This window comes from Cyclopterus lumpus, chromosome 3 (genome assembly GCF_009769545.1).
Source record: "Cyclopterus lumpus isolate fCycLum1 chromosome 3, fCycLum1.pri, whole genome shotgun sequence".
Taxonomy (NCBI): Eukaryota; Metazoa; Chordata; class Actinopteri; order Perciformes; family Cyclopteridae; genus Cyclopterus; species Cyclopterus lumpus.
Window position 1 is genome coordinate 14,298,103 of NC_046968.1, and position 19,695 is coordinate 14,317,797.

General features: G+C 39.3%; 1 protein-coding gene across 5 annotated transcripts in view; it reads left to right on the top strand.

Annotated features, from left to right (window-relative positions):
- The first annotated feature begins 315 nt into the window (after nt 1-315).
- nfat5b (nuclear factor of activated T cells 5b) overlaps nt 316-19,695 on the top strand; it is a 31,483-nt gene continuing 12,103 nt past the window's right edge. Inside the window, exons 1-5 of one of the 5 annotated variants that reach the window (XM_034529548.1) lie at nt 316-618; nt 724-766; nt 14,013-14,138; nt 17,227-17,839; nt 18,957-19,146. In XM_034529548.1, coding sequence (XP_034385439.1) covers nt 14,081-14,138; nt 17,227-17,839; nt 18,957-19,146 — 861 coding nt within the window. In that variant the 5' untranslated portion in view covers nt 316-618; nt 724-766; nt 14,013-14,080. Of the gene's footprint in view, nt 619-723; nt 767-1,372; nt 1,594-14,012; nt 14,139-16,635; nt 16,699-17,226; nt 17,840-18,956; nt 19,147-19,695 lie in introns of those variants that run through there. The other 4 variants (XM_034529545.1, XM_034529546.1, XM_034529547.1 and 1 more) reach the window with 4 other exon arrangements.

The window sequence follows — 19,695 nt, forward strand, 5'->3', positions numbered from 1 at the left end:
TAATAATAAAACGTCATACACTGTACTCCATCAGCAATTTTCTTTGCCATTGAAGGATAAACAGGTGTAATTAATACAATTAATTATGGTCCCATTCAATTTAGTGTGTCAGCATGCATAATACCAGCTGACCAGATGAAAAAGGGCAATACTTATTGTTCAATGTGGTTTGTGCGGTATATGAGTATTAATAGTGTGTGTACTCTGCATCAAAAACCTAGACAAAATTTGAATGGATTCTACATATAAATAATCCCTACGTCGTTTATACATCTGCGTCATCGTGTGGGCGTGGCTCCCGATGCAGCTCGGGTCGTCTGCTGGAAACGACATGCGTCGGAGACGGACTGAGGGGCACTCACGAGCCAAGTGACAGCGGAGACGGTTAACCAGCCACAGCGACCGGGTCAACGTCGTCACTGCAGTTGTCTGAACACTAACTTAGATTGAAGGTTTTTCCTGACAGTCAGAGAGCGAATAACATCGCTCAGTGACGGTAGTGACGGACTTGAGAGTGTCCGGTTTCCTCACTCTGAGGGATTGCGATGCCCTCTGACTTTATCTCCCTTTTCAGCGGGGACCTCGACCTGAATTCTCCCAGATCCTTCTACTCAAAAGGTACCTACAGCGCTATTATTACTCTGTCATGTGTTGTCGCTCTCGTTGCCATGTTTGAATATGTGTGTGCGTAACTTAACTAACTGTTCATGTGTTGGCGTTCAGTCCCCTCCATACATCTTTAAACTGCCTTCTGCTGATAATACAGGTAACCTTTTAATCTTTATGGTCAAAGATGCCCATGGCGTCCTTCATTTTGTACTCTTGGGGGGGGGGGGGGGGGGGGGGTTCTGGGGGTTCTGGGGGAAAAGTGAAGTAGTGTTTTTACTTTCCTTCAAGCCGAAGCCCTCAGCAGCTCAGCAGCATGCGCACCGGTCAGACCAGTTTACTTTTCATCCTGCCAGTTGAAAAGCAGTGCTGTCTATTTAGTCTGGTTTGTTGGAAAAGGCCCCCCGCGCCCCCCGCCCCCTGAGGGGTGTGCTCGACACCACCCCTAGCTGGAACCTGAAGCAGGTGTTGGATATGCATGTGTATTGTAGCACACTTATTCACAGAAAGGTGAGAGAAAAATGTGTTGGATGCATATATTAGCTAACAATGACTAGCTTGGTTGTCAGTACACAAAGATATATATGTTTTGTTTTTCTTGAAATAAAATCTAAACATAAACAAACATGTTAAAATGAGCCCATACATGCATAATATGCAGGAGTTGTTTACTTACTGTTTGTAAACACAACATTCAAAGTTTGCCACTCCTCCCCCAGGCGCATGGCCCCTCACCAGGACACAGCCCAGAGTACCACTTGCAACATTAAATACTGCGAGTGAAACCCCAGATTCACTCTCGACTTTGAAGAACTTTGTCCTCTTGGTGTTTTTCGACCTGCTGTATTTGTGTTTCCTCTTGGAAGCATGCGCACGGGCTAAACACCCAGTGCACAAAGGCTTACGCCAGAAACGTCTCGAACTCAGCTAAATAATCATGAGATACAGACACCGCCACACACTTTTAGTTGGCCGTGATTGACGATGGTAAGGGATTACTTTGTATGAGTCTATGCATCTTTTTTTGGGAAAATCCTGCATAGTATACCTTTTTATTTTAGTTACTTAAAATGTGTGACCAAGATACTGTCAGGATATATTACAGTTGAGAAATTAGCTTAACTTTACAGTTTTTCTACATTACTGGCAACATATCTTTGGCATTTATATACTGCAATGTATGTTAGTCATTCAATATTTCTACAACTCACAGTCTTTATTGATGTATTTAGTTTTACTTGTGACTCGTCAGAAAGCCTGTTATACTGTACACTTTAATCATTTCATGTACACGACATAAGTCAGCAAAAATTACTTTGAGATCTGAACCAATCGTAAATTGTTCTTTAGCTTACCGACCTTGTTTACTTACTAATCACACTATTGTGTATTTGTGTTAGCACAGTCAACACGGCTGTGTGTGAAATTTTAATATAGTTTATCATCAACTCTTGCCCAGTTTGTCTATGGAAAAAAAAAAATCCCATTCATCAAAGTTAGTATTGACAAGTCATACCCCACACCTGGTTCAAAAAGTATTCTCTATTATGGAGACAATATAGAGTGAGTTGCTGCAGCTTTTGGTTGTAATTGTTTGGGTTGCTTTGTCAATAAGGCTGTTTTTCAGCTAAAACCTGATGAGGAATCCATATTTTTAGCACGCGAATAGTTCAGGGAATACCAAGGAAAAGCTGTAACAATGGCACTCAGGATAGGAAGGCTAGTCATACCACTTTTTGTGGTTGGTAAGAGACATCGGGTTAACAGACCTCATAAAATGTCTTCTCACCAGTTTCACATCAAAGGTGAAGAATGTTATGGCTTTCCCGTAAGTTCTATCGAGCTTGGTTAACAATTGTAAGACCACAGATCTTGACATAGTTTATTTTTTATTTTTTTCATATTGACACCCACCAAAGCCTGGTCAATCATTAACCCTCTGGCTGCCCTGTGTGTAAACCTGGGCTTAAATAGCACTCTATTAATATTGACTCTGCTTTGTTAAGCAAACTTAGCGGCATGCGCTTAAAATTACTTGATTGCCTTGAAAGCTTGTTGATATCTGATGATGAAACAAAATATATCGTAGAGGAAAAACATTTGAAAAATAAGGAAAAGTGTATTAAGAGTTCATAAATGTGCTGTTGCAATAGGTTTAGTGAGTCTCTGTTCTGTCATAAACACACCAACAGATGGACTCTGAACTCAAATCAAAAATCAAAGATATATCTTTGATTACCGACATAATCAACTCATGACTGTAGTCTAGTGATCATTAAAAGTATCACGAGGTTCAGTGTTTGATAGTCAGAGCATTTTTTACGGTGTGCTCCCATGTTTAACATCAACCCGACTTGTTTTACAGACTTCAGTCAGTTTAGTTGATACAGCTTTGGTCGGTTATTTGCCAGGTGAAGCAACCACATGAACATGCTGTATTATGCACGCTCAACCAACCAACCCATAATAAGACACCAATATGAGTCCCCAAACAAATGGGTCAAATTGGTCAGATACTTCATAAGGTGTCTTTTTTTCTCATCAAGTATTAAGGTGGAGTTTCCAGTACAGTATGGTAATATTATCAACATTTTAACACAGCTGCCTTCTTGACAAAGCTAAAGAAGAGCTAGATAATTGTTTCATTGTTGATACAAAAAGCACTGAAGCAGTAAAAAAGAAACTAGAAACACTCAGCAGATTCTTTTTTTATTTTACAGACGGGCATGAAGCAGTTTTTAGCGTATCTGTTTTTTGTTGCTACATCTCCATGTATCCTTTCAACATCTATTTAAATGTCACACAATCACGCAACAGTAAATAATGTAATAATAAATTACCAAAGTATTGACAGCATGACCATTATTATTCAAAGAAAAGTGTACTCTTCTTAACCCACGGATGTCGGATTGATTTAAAGTATTTTCAATTGAATCCTACAATAAGTTGTTTGTGAACGAGTCAACACATTTGATTTTGCTCTTATTAATGAGTTAAAAGCTTGATTGGTTAAGTGCAGATTCATTGTGTGTTTTGACAAAAACAAAAGTACTGATGCAAATCACTCATTCCTCCTTAACATCTCTTAAATCTATTTGATTAATCATTAACACTAACCAAACCTCAGTAAAAGACTCATCAGGGTCAGGTCAAAATATCACCTCCGCTGGTATTTACTGCACACTTGTGACTTTGTTTTGGATGCAGCAAATCAATATATGAGTAGTTCAACCTGTTGAAGTGTCAATTTTATTTTATTTTCTTTCTCGTTAGTGTTGCACAGCCGTGTTTACAAAATGAAACAAGTAGTTTCATTTTAAGGGTGGTTTCAATTACTACAATTAGTAAATTGTTTATGTCATATTAGATTGTCAGTCTCCAATTTGTTGTTGTACAATTTGTACACTTTATGAATATTATGCTTACCACACAAAAGCTTATGCTGACATTTTTAGTGATCTTAGTGAAAAATAGTGAAATATAAAAAAAAACATATTAGCAGATATATTGAAAAGAAAACTTGGAAGATATTTATCAAAAATATAAATAGTGTCTGACAAAAATATTTGAAAATATCCTGAAAAAAAACTCAATGAATCTAAATATTTTAACGCAAACATTTCTGTCAATTGATATCCTAGATTTACTTTACTCTACTTAGAACTGTATTTTATGTCATCCTTTGTGGATATTTTATGCAAGTTTGTACGTATATGTACAATTTAGCACACTTGTGTTTTATGATCTGCAATGAAGTTATCAGCAAACCCACAAATCCTTTTACAAGCAGACACTTTGTCCCATTGGCATATTTTAGGTTAGCAGGTCAATAGTGCTCATGAAATGGAAGCAGATATTTGCTTTCCCTGAAGCAGCCAACACACTTATCGGCTGTTCAGAGGGATCACTTAGAAAAGGTGGAACAAGAAGCTGTATAATATCTTGCAGACAGTCCGGACTCTGTTTTATTTCTGTGTCAAGCTGGATGGAAGTGTTTCAGCGATTCATCTGTAGTTTCATAGACTTGTAGTTCAGCATAATATTTATATTTGTAAATATGGAGATGGTGTTATCCTTGTAGGCCAAAATAGAGAAGAACATATGCACTTTTGGATTTAGCTGGTTTAGTGTTGACACAATGTCTTCCTATTGGAAAGGTCGAGTGCAGGAGGCCACCATGCCTGATGCTTTTACCTCAAATTATGGCATGGAGGATTTCTCACACGATTCTGCGAAAAACCAAAAGCACCTGTGAGATCTTGGCTATCAGGACACTTTCCATTGGCAGATGAGAAGCAGTAGTTTAGGTTGTCAGGAGCTCATAAATAGGCTGTACACACCGTGTTACACACTGCCAGGGTATTTCCTGGCTCAAAAAGAGGGAAAGGTGGCACCTCATGTGTGACCTATTGTGTCATTTAATCTAATTTTTCATAGGACCAAATAATTGTCAATATTAAATGCTATGCACATGTATGAGGCCACATCTGCCTACCTGCCAATAGGAAGACGTGTCTATGAGGTAAATAATCTTGGGATAAACATGTTAAATTGATAAGATATGTTCTGTTGACAACATAGTCAAATAACAATTGTTTTTAACAGTTTGGTGCTTTGAATGAATACTGACCAAGTGGCAACCTCCAGTGCTGCAGAAGTGCCAACAACTGCAGTTAATTTAAATGGCTACTTAAGGCTGGGTCCAAAAGGTTTGTTGGGATAAGGCTGAATGTTGTGGTTGTGTGATGTTTAATTGTAATGTTCTGCAATCAGCTTTGAATTGAAACTAGTTGACCGTAAAAACATGTACTCTGACTTTCCCCTCTTTCATCACCACCTTCCTTCTGAAGCAGTTGTCATGTTGTCATCTTAGAAATCTGAATTATGCTGTTAATGGCTGACGGTAATTATCTCACGTATCAACTTACTATATTGTCTTTTTTAGAGGCATCTGAGTTGATTCTGTTCAGTTGGCACTGGCACATTTAATACTTGAATTAGGTCTTGTAGTTGCCAATTGGTAAAAGCAGCACAGATAATATGTTTAATATCTCAGTTAATGCGAGTGGACTCGTTATCAACTGTTTGTGTGATCATCACAGAAGAAAAATGCAAAATGGAGAGTTTGTGTGTGTGTGTGTGTGTGTGTGTGTGTGTGTGTGTGTGTGTGTGGAGAAAGTGTAGGAAAAGAGTAGATGGGGATTGTTTTCACTATTGAGTAATCTGCAATGACAATCTTCTAAATCCAAGTTAATATTGTCACATTTTGATTAACTAATAGAACCTGATTAATCTTCTATCAATTAACTAATTGATTAACCGACGGAAGTTGCAGCTCTTATGGACAGCATTTCTCTTTTCAAATACAGCTTCTGATTGGGTTCACGTTTTTATATTGTATTGATTCGATGCACTTTGGTTTGTAAAGATTTTCCACAGTTCTGTTGAAGGTTTTTGTAAAGATATGTAGACATTGCCGATCCCATGTCAGTTAATTCAGTTCATTTCTGTCCCACGACCCTACGCCGCCAAATGAGCCACAGATCAAATCTGTCACATCCCAAGGTCTCCTCATAGACACAGGGATGTATTTCATGACCTTCAAGAATGCTGAATACCTTTTGACATAAAGTAGTCTGGCAATCCATCCTTCAGTGGTTGTGGTATCTCAATATCCTGTGTTTTCATTTCTCTTTTCTTAGTCATCTGCTGCTTCCTTGGCAGACTGGAAGGGCTGGAACAATTTCCCCTTGCATCCTGTAATTGTTGTTATGCTCTCTGCTGTCTTTATTGAAGGGACACTGACAGGTTTGGAAACTAAAAGAAAGGGTGACAGATTATCCTAGCAGTAGTAGCACCCATCTTTTCTTTGTTAATTTGTCTGGTGATCAACCATCAAGATGGTACTGTTTAGAAAAAGGAAAGATAATAGTATTGTAAGGATATAAAGTTTGGAAACCATAAAAAAACAAAACAGAAATAGATTCATGTACGTATGTTGGATGAGGATTACTTATTAAAGTTGGTTTTCCTATTGAACTTGAATCAAACCCTGTCGGTAAAAAACAGGTAAATCCCAACCTAAAAATTTGACTGCATGACATGAGTGGTCACAAGATCGCGAGCAGCATGTTTACAAAAAATAGTACTGTTATTAATAAACCGTTAACATATTCTGCTTAGCGCCTGACTACATTATGGTCCTTTTAACCTTGTGCCAAGTTGTCCTGCCGCAGTGTTAATTCAAATCAAAGGTCACGTTTGCTCCTCGCCCCCACACACAGTGGAATCTCTTGCCTCAGGACAAGTTAGGGCAAGTCAAGGTGAACTGGATCTCTCTTTATTGTCGTCCGTTATGTCCCTTTTTCATTTTGGCTGCTAATGTTACTTTTAATTTCTTGCTCTTATTTAAGTGAGGCACAGCAACTCAGCATCATTGTTGTTTATTTTAATTATCAATCAAATTCTAATTTTATTAATCACTATATTATAGTAACAGCATTAAATTGTGGCAGTAACATTTCCTTTGTCTCCCTCTTGCAACTCCTACAGTTTGGCAAAGTAGTGTCAAATTAGTTTGATGAGTTAATAAGAGGTCATCATAAGTGTTCATTTGTGACGGCAAGTGTACAACCTGGTTAAAACGAGCAACAATCTAACTCACCTGATTCTGTTCTCAAATATACAATATAATACATATTTTCCTAATCAATCTTAATTTCCATGGGTAATCTTGTTTAAAAGCTCACCTGGAGGAAAATAAATCAGCTTTTAAACCCCATTTAAACTACATACTAGCTGCCCTTAAAAAATACTTACTTATACTTTTACTGCAAAACCGTCCAGAACAACAACTTCTTTCAGTTTTGTAGTAGCAGCATTTGCTGATTCTTGACCTTTTTCCCAGTCGGCTCTGGGTTCAGCTGAGTAATCAGTAGACATTCCAGATCCTTTTTATAGACTTTATGCCGACCCCTCTCAAGGAATTAATTTCTGAAGCCATAGGCTCAGGCCAGCTAGGGAAGGTGAGCTTGAGGGACACATTTTCAGAAATCTTATTAATAGTCAACAGCTTTCATCAGAAATCAGTCTGCAAGGTTTCCAGATTAAGACCTCTGTGATGCCCCAGAACATTTCAAAAGCATGCTTGCTGTGATTGCAGATGCACTTCAATCGCGATCATCTGCTCAAACCTATTGATTGTATTTCTTGCGTGACAGCAGGAACAGTCACTTGGCCATTACAGTTCTGTTTGTGAATGCCTGACACTGACGCGCATGCCCAGCCACAAGCCCTTTTTTCCCTTCAGTAATCATCAGCATTTTTCTTGTCATCTTTTTCTCTTGCAGGGAGATCAATGAGAAGACTCGTATCACTCTCATGTCTGCACAGTCAATATAAAAATACCTTGTAGCTGAGCACAAAGACTGAACACATTGTGAAACAATGAAGCCTGGTTCTGTCCAAAGATAACAAAATCAACATACCGCCTGGTCTCAAACTAATTTATTAACACGTCATGTATTGTTTGTTCAGTCCGCACAAAAGTCAACGTGTAAAAACGGCAATTTTATATTTCTCATCATGCTGGACTATTTCTTTGCTCAGAGCAGCTCGTTGCCTGGCAATTAAACACATTAATTAGAGAGTTTAGGGGACAGAGCCAGGTTAGTTGATTTTATATTTACTGGTGTCTTGTTATGGCCAAATATTTTGCATGAAATGGGAATTAAAAACTACCAAAAAATGTGGTTAGATTGTCACCCTGTGGACGAGTGAGTGTGTGTTGTTGCTAAAGGTTCTTCCTGTTGCCGTTTGAGAAACTTCCCGTCACCAGATGGACGTTTGTGAAAGAGTTTTCTACAATTTTGGCACATTTCAGTATCTGTGTGTTAGCAAACCATTTTTTGGTGTATTTGTCGGGTGCATGTGTGTGAGTTTCCGAGTGTGGTGTCTTCTGTAAATACTTTGAATTCCTCTGCTTTTTTAAGTCACGCTTTCATGTTAAGCTCAGTGTCTGTTCCGTCTTTTTAAAACTCAAAGCCAAAAGCAGATGTGTTGTAGGAGAGATTATGCTGAGCCAGAATTGGACTATGTTGTCCCTAGTTGTGATAATGTCCAATAAAATCCGACTGACAACCCACTTCTTTTTTTCAAACCCGACCCGTAGCTACTGGTTTGGCCCCCACAGGAGCCTCAGAGGGCAGTTTCGTAAAGACGGGTTAGTGGTGGGTGTTTGTTGAAAGCAAGTCATGTAAATGAATGCCTGGCCGTTGTTCCTGTTCACTTTTGGATTAGCTGACTGAGAGACCTGCATGCCACAAAGTCTGAGCCCTGTGTGACACAAACAACTTTCACTTTTTTAAATTACTCTGTAGACAGAATAAAAGACATTCGACAGTTTTTGCTGTTGTGATGCTAGTGCTGCTATATGCTATTCAACAGTTACAACTGTGATTTCACACATCCTTTCTACTCAAGAGTGGTAATTCCCGTCTTGTTTCTTCATCAGGGGAACATTTGATAAGTTATGATGATGGTCTCATGAGCTTTCCTGGATGTAATATGTGGTTAATTGTGATGATGACACTTGTGCATAAGGCTGCAGAGTAACACACAGGACTTTTATTTCAACATCTTTAAGTAATCATGTCTGATGTAATCATGTGGTATTTATTAGTGACATGCTCTACAGTCGGTGACCTGGGTTACTCTTGTAGCTGGTATGATGCTATGAGTTTATGTGGAATAAAGAATGTGGATCCAACACTTAAAGCGCGGCCACATGTGCTAAATAAGAACTGCAGTATGTTGTATATAGATATTCAGAGCTCTATTGACCAACAGGCAAAATGATAAAACCATCTATGCTCGCCTCAGATAATCTGATTTAAAATATAACTCATAAATTGTGATCATGATGGTGCTGAAATTTTACAACAGATATTGATCTTTTTATAGGCTAACACTGTATGATAAGGGTTCAAAGCTAAATAATGGAAGAGTAAATGAATGATCTAGGTATGTGCAGGTCAATATATTACTCATTTATGACAGATGACAGGAAATTGGTGGGCTTTGGTGGGTTTTCAAACAAAATCAGGCAGAGTTGAAAGCATTACAGTCAGGCCATGCAGCAATTTACATCTTATTACATTACCTGCAGTTGGCCCACGTGTTTGTCACTGCTGTTACGAGTTGTTGTCACAAGTTTTGGCTTTTCTTACATGAAACCTTTCCCATCTGCCGCCTGTTATTGAAATGGAAGACAAAACACCCGCCGAATGTTTTCACCTCATCGCTCTTGTACACTCACCTTTCATGTTCATACTGCTGTCACTCAACTTTTACTGCATGCATATTTTATCACCATGTTTTTCCGGCTTGTGAAGTCACTCTCAGTTGCCAGTTTATTAAGTACACCTAGCAATAACTCCTAGCTTGGTAAATATATAGTATAATGTTCAGTTTTTGATGAGGTGTCAATACAAATGTGTGGTAATGTTTTAGGCTGCAGTGTATGCTGCTGTTGAATTGTGTTGGGTTACACTGAGAGATAACTATTAAGGTAGTCTACCTTCATTGATACTGTAAGTTTCACCAAACTAACCTCAATAGTCAAGTATGGTTATTTGAATGGCCTTTTGGGGATGACTATTTGTGGTGTTATAGAGTAATGAGATAGAAACTAGTAATGTAAATATGCGTTTTTGCTCAAACTCACTCAAATTAAAACACAATGTATAATGAATGATACAACAATTTGTAATGTAAGCAAACATTTATAAGGATTCGTTAAAATGAAGGACATTTTTCAGTTGAATGATAACATTTGTATCAACATTTTAAAATGTAGAGTATTATTTGGAGTATCAGTGTTATCTCTTAATAAGTGATGGTGTCAAATAAGAAGATATGTGGTGGTGACATTTTACAGAGACAATGCAGATTTCTGCCACACTGTTTTAATGATGTTCATGTAATAGCCTGCTTTGTTACGGCCCAGTTCCTCAGTCTCAGTTTTCATAATGCTATTGTGTTTTCTAGTTTTCTCCACACAATCTCACGAGAGACGCAAAAGCTCAAAAGACTTGTCCCCTGATTCGTGTTGCTATGGATTCCCTGGCAGCCTTCATGTAGGCTTGGCTGTAAACATTTCAGGGTTGTTGTACATGGTTTGCTGCAGGTGCCAACCCCTTCACGGTTTCTTTTTTTCCTTTGCTGCTTGGAATAATTTCCAAATGTGCTGAGCTTTAACCTTAGCACTTTTTCGTCAGTTCCACCAAGTTCAATCAATCTGTGTAGCCTGAATTGTTCAACACATACCAAGATTATTCTATTGCGTGACAGGATTCTACATGACAATACCACTAACCTGTTGAGCAAGTACTGAAAGGGGTCTGGGAGCACAGTAAACAAGACAGGGGCTGGGAGAAAGGTAGGTGGAGTGGAGGAGGGGGACAGAAGGGGAGTTAAATCGGTCACTCAGCCAAAAAAACACTGCCACGCCCCAGGTGCCAGGGCTAGTAAGAGCAAGCAGCAGGAATGTGAGGGAAATGAATGTGAGTGTAAGTTCTGCCATTCACTTGGTGAGTGTTTTATTTTTTCACCTGTAGCCTGCACTATTTACCATATACACATATCACAAGGTGGTGGGTATAAAGAGTTATGTTGGGTGGCTCCAAAAATATCTTCACTTTATGCAGGCGTTCTGATGTGAAACTGGGATTTGAAGTGTCTGTGCTTTGTTTATCCTTCGGTTTACATTGAAAGTGAGTGGAAACTAAATTTGTGAAACGTTTAATGAGGACAGACACTTTTCAACTCAGTTGGTATTCATCAACATGTAATAATAGGATGAGTAGGCCTAATTAAAACTAACATGAGCATGGTGTCCGTCAGTGTGAATATGTTTTCTGTCAGGCTTTAATCTGTTATTCTAATGATCACAGATGGAAAGAAAATGAAAGGTTTTCCTCAGTGGTCTGCACAACATGACTGCAGTCTTAAGTGGAAATCAAAACACCACGTGGTGTACCCGTTTATTTCCCAGCTAACGAGGCTGACCTTTTTAGTTTTTTAAATCTACAGTTGTGTGAAAGGGACAGTGTTCTGTCACCTGTAATAAAGAATAGCACTTTGTCTGCTTATGAAGAAACATATATATATATATATATGGCAAAAAAGATTCTGTCTTTGAAAATGTCAAGAGACTGTGGAAACACTTTAAACAGGCCAACCAGTGATTCGAGACCACTGCTCGGAGAGAAGCGTACATATTTTCTGTCTGTGCGGTTGGCAATCTGTTTACTGGAAGTGCTGCTCACTCTGAGCACATGTTGCTGCATGTGCAGTTAGTCAGTGAGCCCCAAGAAGACTGTTGAGTTAAAGTGTAAATGCAGGGGCAGAGAAAGTATTTGTGTGGAGGTGGTGGGGTATGTGTGCGTCCGTGATTTTGTTTGGAGAACTTAGCAAATAACCAGCAAAACCACACTAGAGTCCTGTGTGTATGTGTGGTTCAGTTATATGAGTTTGCTGAGTCCAGATTTAAGCTCCCTTTCTGGGAACCAGCATTCCCTGCTCTTCTAAAGCGAGCTGTAGGAGACTGGAGGGCTTTTGGAATGAAGAGGCATGGGCTGGTTTCAGTATGTCCCAGGTTTGTCTATTGTACACAGCGAGTGGTAACAATGGGAGGGTTAAGTATCTGATATACACACCGAACCCTGGGACTCAGCTGCAAGTAATTAAAGCTGGCAGTTGGCAGAGAAGAGAGTCAGGCGACTGTAATGGCCGCTCTAAGTTCATACCATAATATTTGGATGATGAATCAGGCTGCTAGTAAAAGTGTTGTCATGCTGTTGACCCAAGGCTTTCTCCCCTCCCCACGTCCTGCTGGGCCTGAGGGAGGCACAGAGAGTGGAGAAAAAGGCTTTGTATGACCCTGCAGCGTGTTTGTAATGAGATGTGCTGTTTTTTTAGTATGCTCCAGCTTTTGCTTTGACCTCAATAGTCCCGTCATTTTGTGCTTTTTTTCCCACTCGGTGTGGTCATCCTTAATGTCTACTCAGAGAGCAGAGATTCCATTTTGGCTTCAAAGAAATGGACAATCTTGTGCGATAATCTATAAAGATCAGATGCCTCGTGTCTCTTCCTCGCCTCCTCCGCCACGCATCTTAGGTGGAAAAGAACTAAGACGCGATGAAAGGAGGTGAGGAAAGGAATCAAGAATGGACAAACTGAGAAATAAGAAGAGCCAAATATCTCTGTTTCTGATGCATCAATGTTGCTCCATTTTCACTTTCCATTGTGCGCCTGACTATTTTACAGAGGTGCAATGCTACATCAGTGGAGCTCTCTTTTCGGACTATCATTAGGCAGAAGGTCATTGTTGTTTTAAAGGACTGGTTTGTAGAATTTAGTGGCATCTAGTGGTAAGGTTGCAGATTGCAATAAATTGAATATCCCTCCACTCACCCCTCCCTTTCCAAGCGTACCTAAGGCGTACCTAAGGTGGCTTGAAAGTGGGGTAAAAAACGCAGTAGGCCCCAAATAGCCACTGTTTGTTTTGTCCATTCTGGGCTTTGTGGCAACATGACAGACTGGGAAAAGGGCCTGTTCCCTATATAGAGATATAGTCTCGGGATTACAGATGAAAAACAGCCTCTTGGCTAACTCTGGCGCATTTACCGAAATGTTTTTATTAATGTGCACTGTCCCTTATCAAATAAACCAAAGTAAAAAGGACTCATTGTAAGCTATCGAAAAGACAATGATTCTTACTGTCAGGTGATTATACGAAAACATAGTTAGGAATATCATTTTCCATTTCTTCCAATGAATCATCCTAAATGCTACACACTGTTCATTTAACTAGTGAAGATATTTATACCCACTAGAAAGACTTATACATACTCTAATGTCAGAGTCTACTGACTAACTAATCGTGCACTGAGCTATTGTTTCCTTAAATTATTGACACCATCTTGGAGAGGACAGGCAACAGTGATTCTTTCATGTGGACTCGGGCCTACGGCAGAGTTTTGCAGTAACAAAGTTTAGCATCCGATCTGATGCTATAATTATCCAGCATTGTTAGCATAGCTGTAGCCCTGTGTCATCACCTTGTCATTTATCAGGTGTGTTGCCAACCAATTGTGCTGTACCGTAGTGTGTAATTTCAACTTTGATTACGACATCAACGTGAAATCTAAACAATAGAGCAATTGTATGAAAAAGTATTCTTCAATACGGAAGTCATCTCATTTGTATTTTTCATGTCCACACCAACTTGATCATTGAGCTGACGAGTTTAAGCAATGATATCATTTGTCATACAAAAAGTTGTGGAGTTCCTGTTAATACGTCACCTGATCATCACTTTCATTTATTCCCATCTCTCTGAACAGAATCAGCGTATGACCTTCTTCCCAGAGAGCTACAGCTGCCTTCCTCCACTCTGCAGAGCCCAAAGGTCATGAGTCAAAAGAGCGGCGGAGAGGCAGGGCCTCCCCCTTCAGCTGCTCTAGCATCAGGTAGGATTACGCTCCTTGTATCTTAAACTCTGTGAGCAGGACTGATTATATTATACTATAAAAAACACGAAACACATCTTAACGGTCAGTACCTGTTGGCAAACAAACACTTGCAACCGACGGGAAAGCATGTCAGACAACCACCCTGCTGCTCTGTGATCCTCCCATCAGACAAACAAACAAATAAACAAACAAACAAACAACAGCTTAAAAAGGAAGTTAGATCATTGATGTCAATCCATTGGTACCTGCTTGTAAAATATTTGCTCAAGAGGATTGTGATCTGCTGTATGTTGTGCTGTCTTCCAGCAACACAGTGTTGAAATATGGGTCACGTATTGCAGGTTTAGACAGTATGTAGACCTCTCTGCCTTTTTCCTTTGTGATACTGACTATAAAATGGAAAAATGGTTTAAACCGTACACATAACACAGCAAAGGAGCTTTTATTTATATATAGGTTTTTATTCCTCACTTTTTGATCAAATTAGGAGTGGCTATAATCATCTTGTTGACCATTTTGGTGGAGCTATTGTACACATGAGAAAATCATATTGGCAGAGAAACTCACAACATTGTGACATATTACAAAACATACAATTTAAGCTGTGGACAGTTTTTGTGGTTGATAAGCTTGTTGAACTCACACTGTAGCTCAGAGTCATTTTAGAAATGAATAACTTCTTGATCATTATGCTTCCAGTGTGGTCAGATGGCAAAGGGTCACTCGCGATGTTTAAAACACTTTGGTTTGGTGCATTTTAGAAGAACCACAGATGTTTTGTTCGATAAGACGGTAAATCATGTCAACATATCTTTTACTGATCATCTAAAAAAGTTGAACATTTCACTAAACTGAGCTGTTTGTCAGGTTTCATTCAGACATTAAACATGGCAAAAGAACAACACGTGATGAGTGCATATAGAGGACATACAGGTTTGGAGCACATTTAAAGAAGGATTTGTAAATTAAGTGTATGCTTCTGTGAGGCTTTTCCTTTGATCCTTCACATTTTCATTGCGCATTCTCTTGATACATAGAGTTGTAAATAAATAATTAAAGAAAAACATGACATGTTAAGGGCAGTGGATTAGATATATCATTAAAAATCACTTAAAGAAGTATAGAGAAAAAAGAGCTTCACACCCGTGCCACTGATTTTACATGCATACGTTTGTGGTTTTCTTTCTCCTGCCGGGGTCTGATCATGTCACAAAAGCAATGCATTTAATTTATACAAATTAATAGTGTATAGATAGTGTTACACAATGTAGCTATGTGGCCTTTCGTCTCGAGCATTCAGAACTGTTCAAAAATGTCCCAATCCTTGTCTTAAAACTTCCAAAACGTTATCAAAAGAGTTTCAGTAAATTCACAGACGGTTCCATTACAGACACTCTGACCTCGTGCAAAAATGTGCCTGTAATAGGAGGAAGAATATTCTTTTACTTTAAATGAAACGGAAAATACTTTGATTGAAAACTGCCAATAACATTATCTGGCTTTTATTTATTGTTTCAAAAATAAGTTTCTTTAAAACTGGAGTGCGGGACTTTTACATATTAATGAACGTCCGTTACATTCAAGCCGTTGCCGAAGGGTTTTTCACACAAGGCCGATGGAGCCTATTGCCGCCAGGGAGGACTCTCTGTATTTCACAGTATATAGAGATGTGGTGTCTGTGGTGACTTTCCCTCGCTGCATGTATACTTGCAGGTGAGCATGCACCTCCTTAAGTCTCCCCATGTAATAAAAAAACATTTTCTAATCCTTGAATGCAGTTTATTTTTTTGTCTGGAGCATCCACTCCAGAAACCTTTCTGGGATGTTTCTTAGGATTTTCCTCCGTACTGTCCACCATCCTCCTGCTGCTGCTCCGGGTCGCTCCCACATTATATTTACTCTTACTGCCAAAGGGGGGGGGGGGGGGGGGGGGGGGGTGCACAAAACTTCTGCATTCCAGTTTTAAACTGACCTCATACTTAATTCCAGTGTTTAGCAGAACAGAAATATCAGATTAAATATTTTATTTACAGCACTATAAGCAGTATAATATGTTACTATATTATAGAGTATAATGATGGAAAACACTCATAACCCACCTCTCAACATCTGTAATAGCATTGGACATCTGACGGTATTTGGTCGTACATTTTGGTTGCTATTGTATGTTTTTGGTTTGTGATACTACCTTCATGCTGTGTCTTTTTCTTTCTGACTGTGTGTCTTGCAAACTAATGAGTCACCACACAATCCAGAATGTCAACAGCAGTTTTACTCCTTTTCTGCAACTTAACCAGACTTTTCCCCACTCTTCATCTAGTTCATTGTAACTATTTGAATGCTTTTGAAATTACAGTGTATGTCAGCATGCTGGAGCAACGTTTTTTTGACAAACAAAATAACCTGTGTTATTATTCTTTCTAAAAAAAAATCTGAATACATTTTTACTGCTCAGCTCTTATTGCTCATTCGCTGTCTCATTTTTATATTCCAGGAAGTTCCCTCTGAAGCAGGGAGTGTCTGCATATAAAATGGTCTGCAGTTCTCTGCTTCATAGGTCAGAAGCTTGTTTATTTTGTCTCTGTGGCTACGTTCAGTCCCAACTAAATGAACATTTGTAGCAAAAAAAATAAAAAATTGAAAGTAAAAGCTCCAATAATTGGCATGCATCATATCGTACATATTAGTGTTTTGACCTTCCCTTTTCATTTCAGCATTTGGGCCAATTTTGCAGTTGAACATGAACAAAACGCTAAAAATAATGATAAATTAATTCTTTTTTTAATTAACTTCTTTTTTTTTAAATCAGGGGGACTGCTCACCTCGCATCTCTTCTTTGGCCCTTTTTTAGCCACACCTATATTGCACATTCACAAATCCTCAGATATCATCAGCATCACAGACACACACACACTTGAGATCCATTGAAAAGGGCGAAATCTTAATTGGATGAATAAAAAATAAATTAAAAAAGCTAACTAAAAGCAAAAATAAACTATCATAAAGAAATTTGCTGCTTAAATGGGACTGCTAGCCAACACTGGTTGAGAGGCCTTTATTCACTGTCTAATTATTTGCACTGTAGATGCCATGTCCTCCTCTATGACCATGGAAGGCCCCCGCAGTGCTTTTCCCACCTCTTCCAGCCCCACCATGCATTCCAGTGCTTCTGCCAGTGACCAGAAACCAGTCCACGGCAGTATTGTTGATCCGGAGGACGCCAGGAGCAGCCGAGTGGTTCCAGAGGTTGTTGGAGCAGAAAGTGGCAATGGTAACTGCAGGAGTAGCAGTGAGCTAGGAGGAGTAAGAGGTGTAACATCCCAGGAGGCCCAGCCACATCATCAGATGACCCCATCGAAGCGTCGGACTGTACTGAACATCTCTCCACCTCCACAAGACTTGTTGGATGACAGCCAGATGTCTTGCCAGGATGAAACATCCCTGGACTCAGAGCAGAGTAACAGCATCTGGATGGAAGACTCTCTCTCCAACTTCAGCATCATGAGCTCTGTCTCTTACAATGACAACACAGAGGTGCCACGAAAGTCCCGAAAACGTACACCTCGGCAGAGGCCTGGCCCTAAATCTGCAGGACGCGGGGAAGCCAGCATGGACATGTTTGATGCAGACAGTGCCAAAGGTCCACACTTTGTCCTGTCACAGCTCGGCCTCGACAACAAGACTGGATCCAAAGGAAGGTTTGTGTCACCTATATATTTATTTATTGTTCAATACAACTGAGTTTGACCTGTTGGACCCTAATGTCCAAGCCATTCTCCTATACATCTCAGAAAGTTGTCAAAAGAGGCTAAGATTAGTTAGTTAGTTAATTAATCGATTAGTCTGTTGAGAGAAAAATTCATTCATTTTTAAAACAAAAATGTCTGACATTTTGTGGTTCCAGCTTCTCAAATGTGAGGATTTGGTGTTTTTGAAGTCAGTTCAAAATGTTTGACAACTTAAATATTCTAAATGGGCCACTTTGTATTTCCCATTTCAATGTTTGTTAATGCAGTAGCTGACATGAAGAAAGCTGTTGCCCTAGGAACCGAATGGCAATGCAAAGGTCTAGATATTCACACCCATCAAACCATTCAGTGAAGCCTGGTGCCCTGTATAGAAGCGTCTGCATTTGTTCTTTTGATTTACTTGTGTTTTTCCTGTAATCTGTCACCCAACAGTGACCAAAGACAACAACAATCCCACTAATTGTAGGATTTTATTCATTTAATATTCCCCCGGTGATAGTTGCACACTTGTTAAATAGGTACTTAATTCTGTGTTACCATTGTCTTATACCTTGTGGATACTCTCATATGGCACTCATCCTAACTGTCAGAATAGGTATTACTAAGAAATCACACATTGCACAAAAGATGTACGTTTTCAACAAATGACTCTGGCTGTGAATTCCCCATCATGCTTTGACTGAAGAAGAGCAGTTAGATCAGAGGGGAGGGAGGGGCTGAATGCTGAAGTACAAACAATGGTCAGCCACGGTGAATCACAGAGCCTCTATGAAAGACCTAGGATAAGCAGGGCAGATTAAATAAACAGATAACTCTGAATGCTTTAAGAGCAGGTGATAGAATATGCTTGGTTGATGGAGGGCCTGTCAACGTTGCATTGCTCAGAGCATCATGTGGGATGGAGGGAAAGGGGGACTGAACAAATAAGGACAGAGTCATAATCTGTGCTTTTTCCACCACAATACCAGAAGATGCCAGCTAGGTTGTACCAACTAAAATAAAATTGCTGTAAAATGTTAGAATTAGAAGTAATCTGCTGGTGTCTCTGTCAAACCGGTCTTTGTAGCAGCTCTAATGATCCTCAGACAACGAGCCACAAAGGAGGAATTCTTTCGATACAATACCCACAGAAGAGTGAGGGGAAGGAGGTGAAGATCCTCGTCCAGCCTGAAACTCAGCACCGAGCCCGCTATCTGACTGAAGGCAGCAGAGGGTCAGTGAAGGACCGCACTCAGCAGGGCTTTCCCACTGTAAAGGTAACTGTTAAAACCCTGAAACACCCTCTTTAATGAACTCTGTAATACATGTTTTTACTTTTCTGCCAGAGTGTGCCCATGTTTAAGGTTAAGTTAATGAGTGGTTTTTTGTTAGAGGCTAGAGCTTTGCTATTCTTTGAGCCGTAGGTGCAGTGGGGAAAAAATAAGTAAAATATGTGGAAGAGTTCAGGTCACATTGAGTCAAAATGTAGAAAGAGTCTTTTTCTGCAGACATAATATGCTCATTATGGATGCTGAAATCAAGTTTTATTTCCCCCCGAATGAACAGGTAATACTGATTTCTTTTCAAAGCCAGGTCTGATCAAGTACTTGTTTTATATATTCTCTCTTATGGTATTTTGTATTGTATATGTGGAGAGAAATGTTAGAACTGTTGAGTCAGAAAGGTTGAACTGGATTTGAAAAAGATCTTTTCATCCCCAGCATTAATTAAATACTTAATTTCTGCAGATGACAACCACCTGCGTTACTTTTGAAGTGTGGTGAATCTGCAAAGGTTTTGTGACAATCTGCTCACTATAGTTTGAT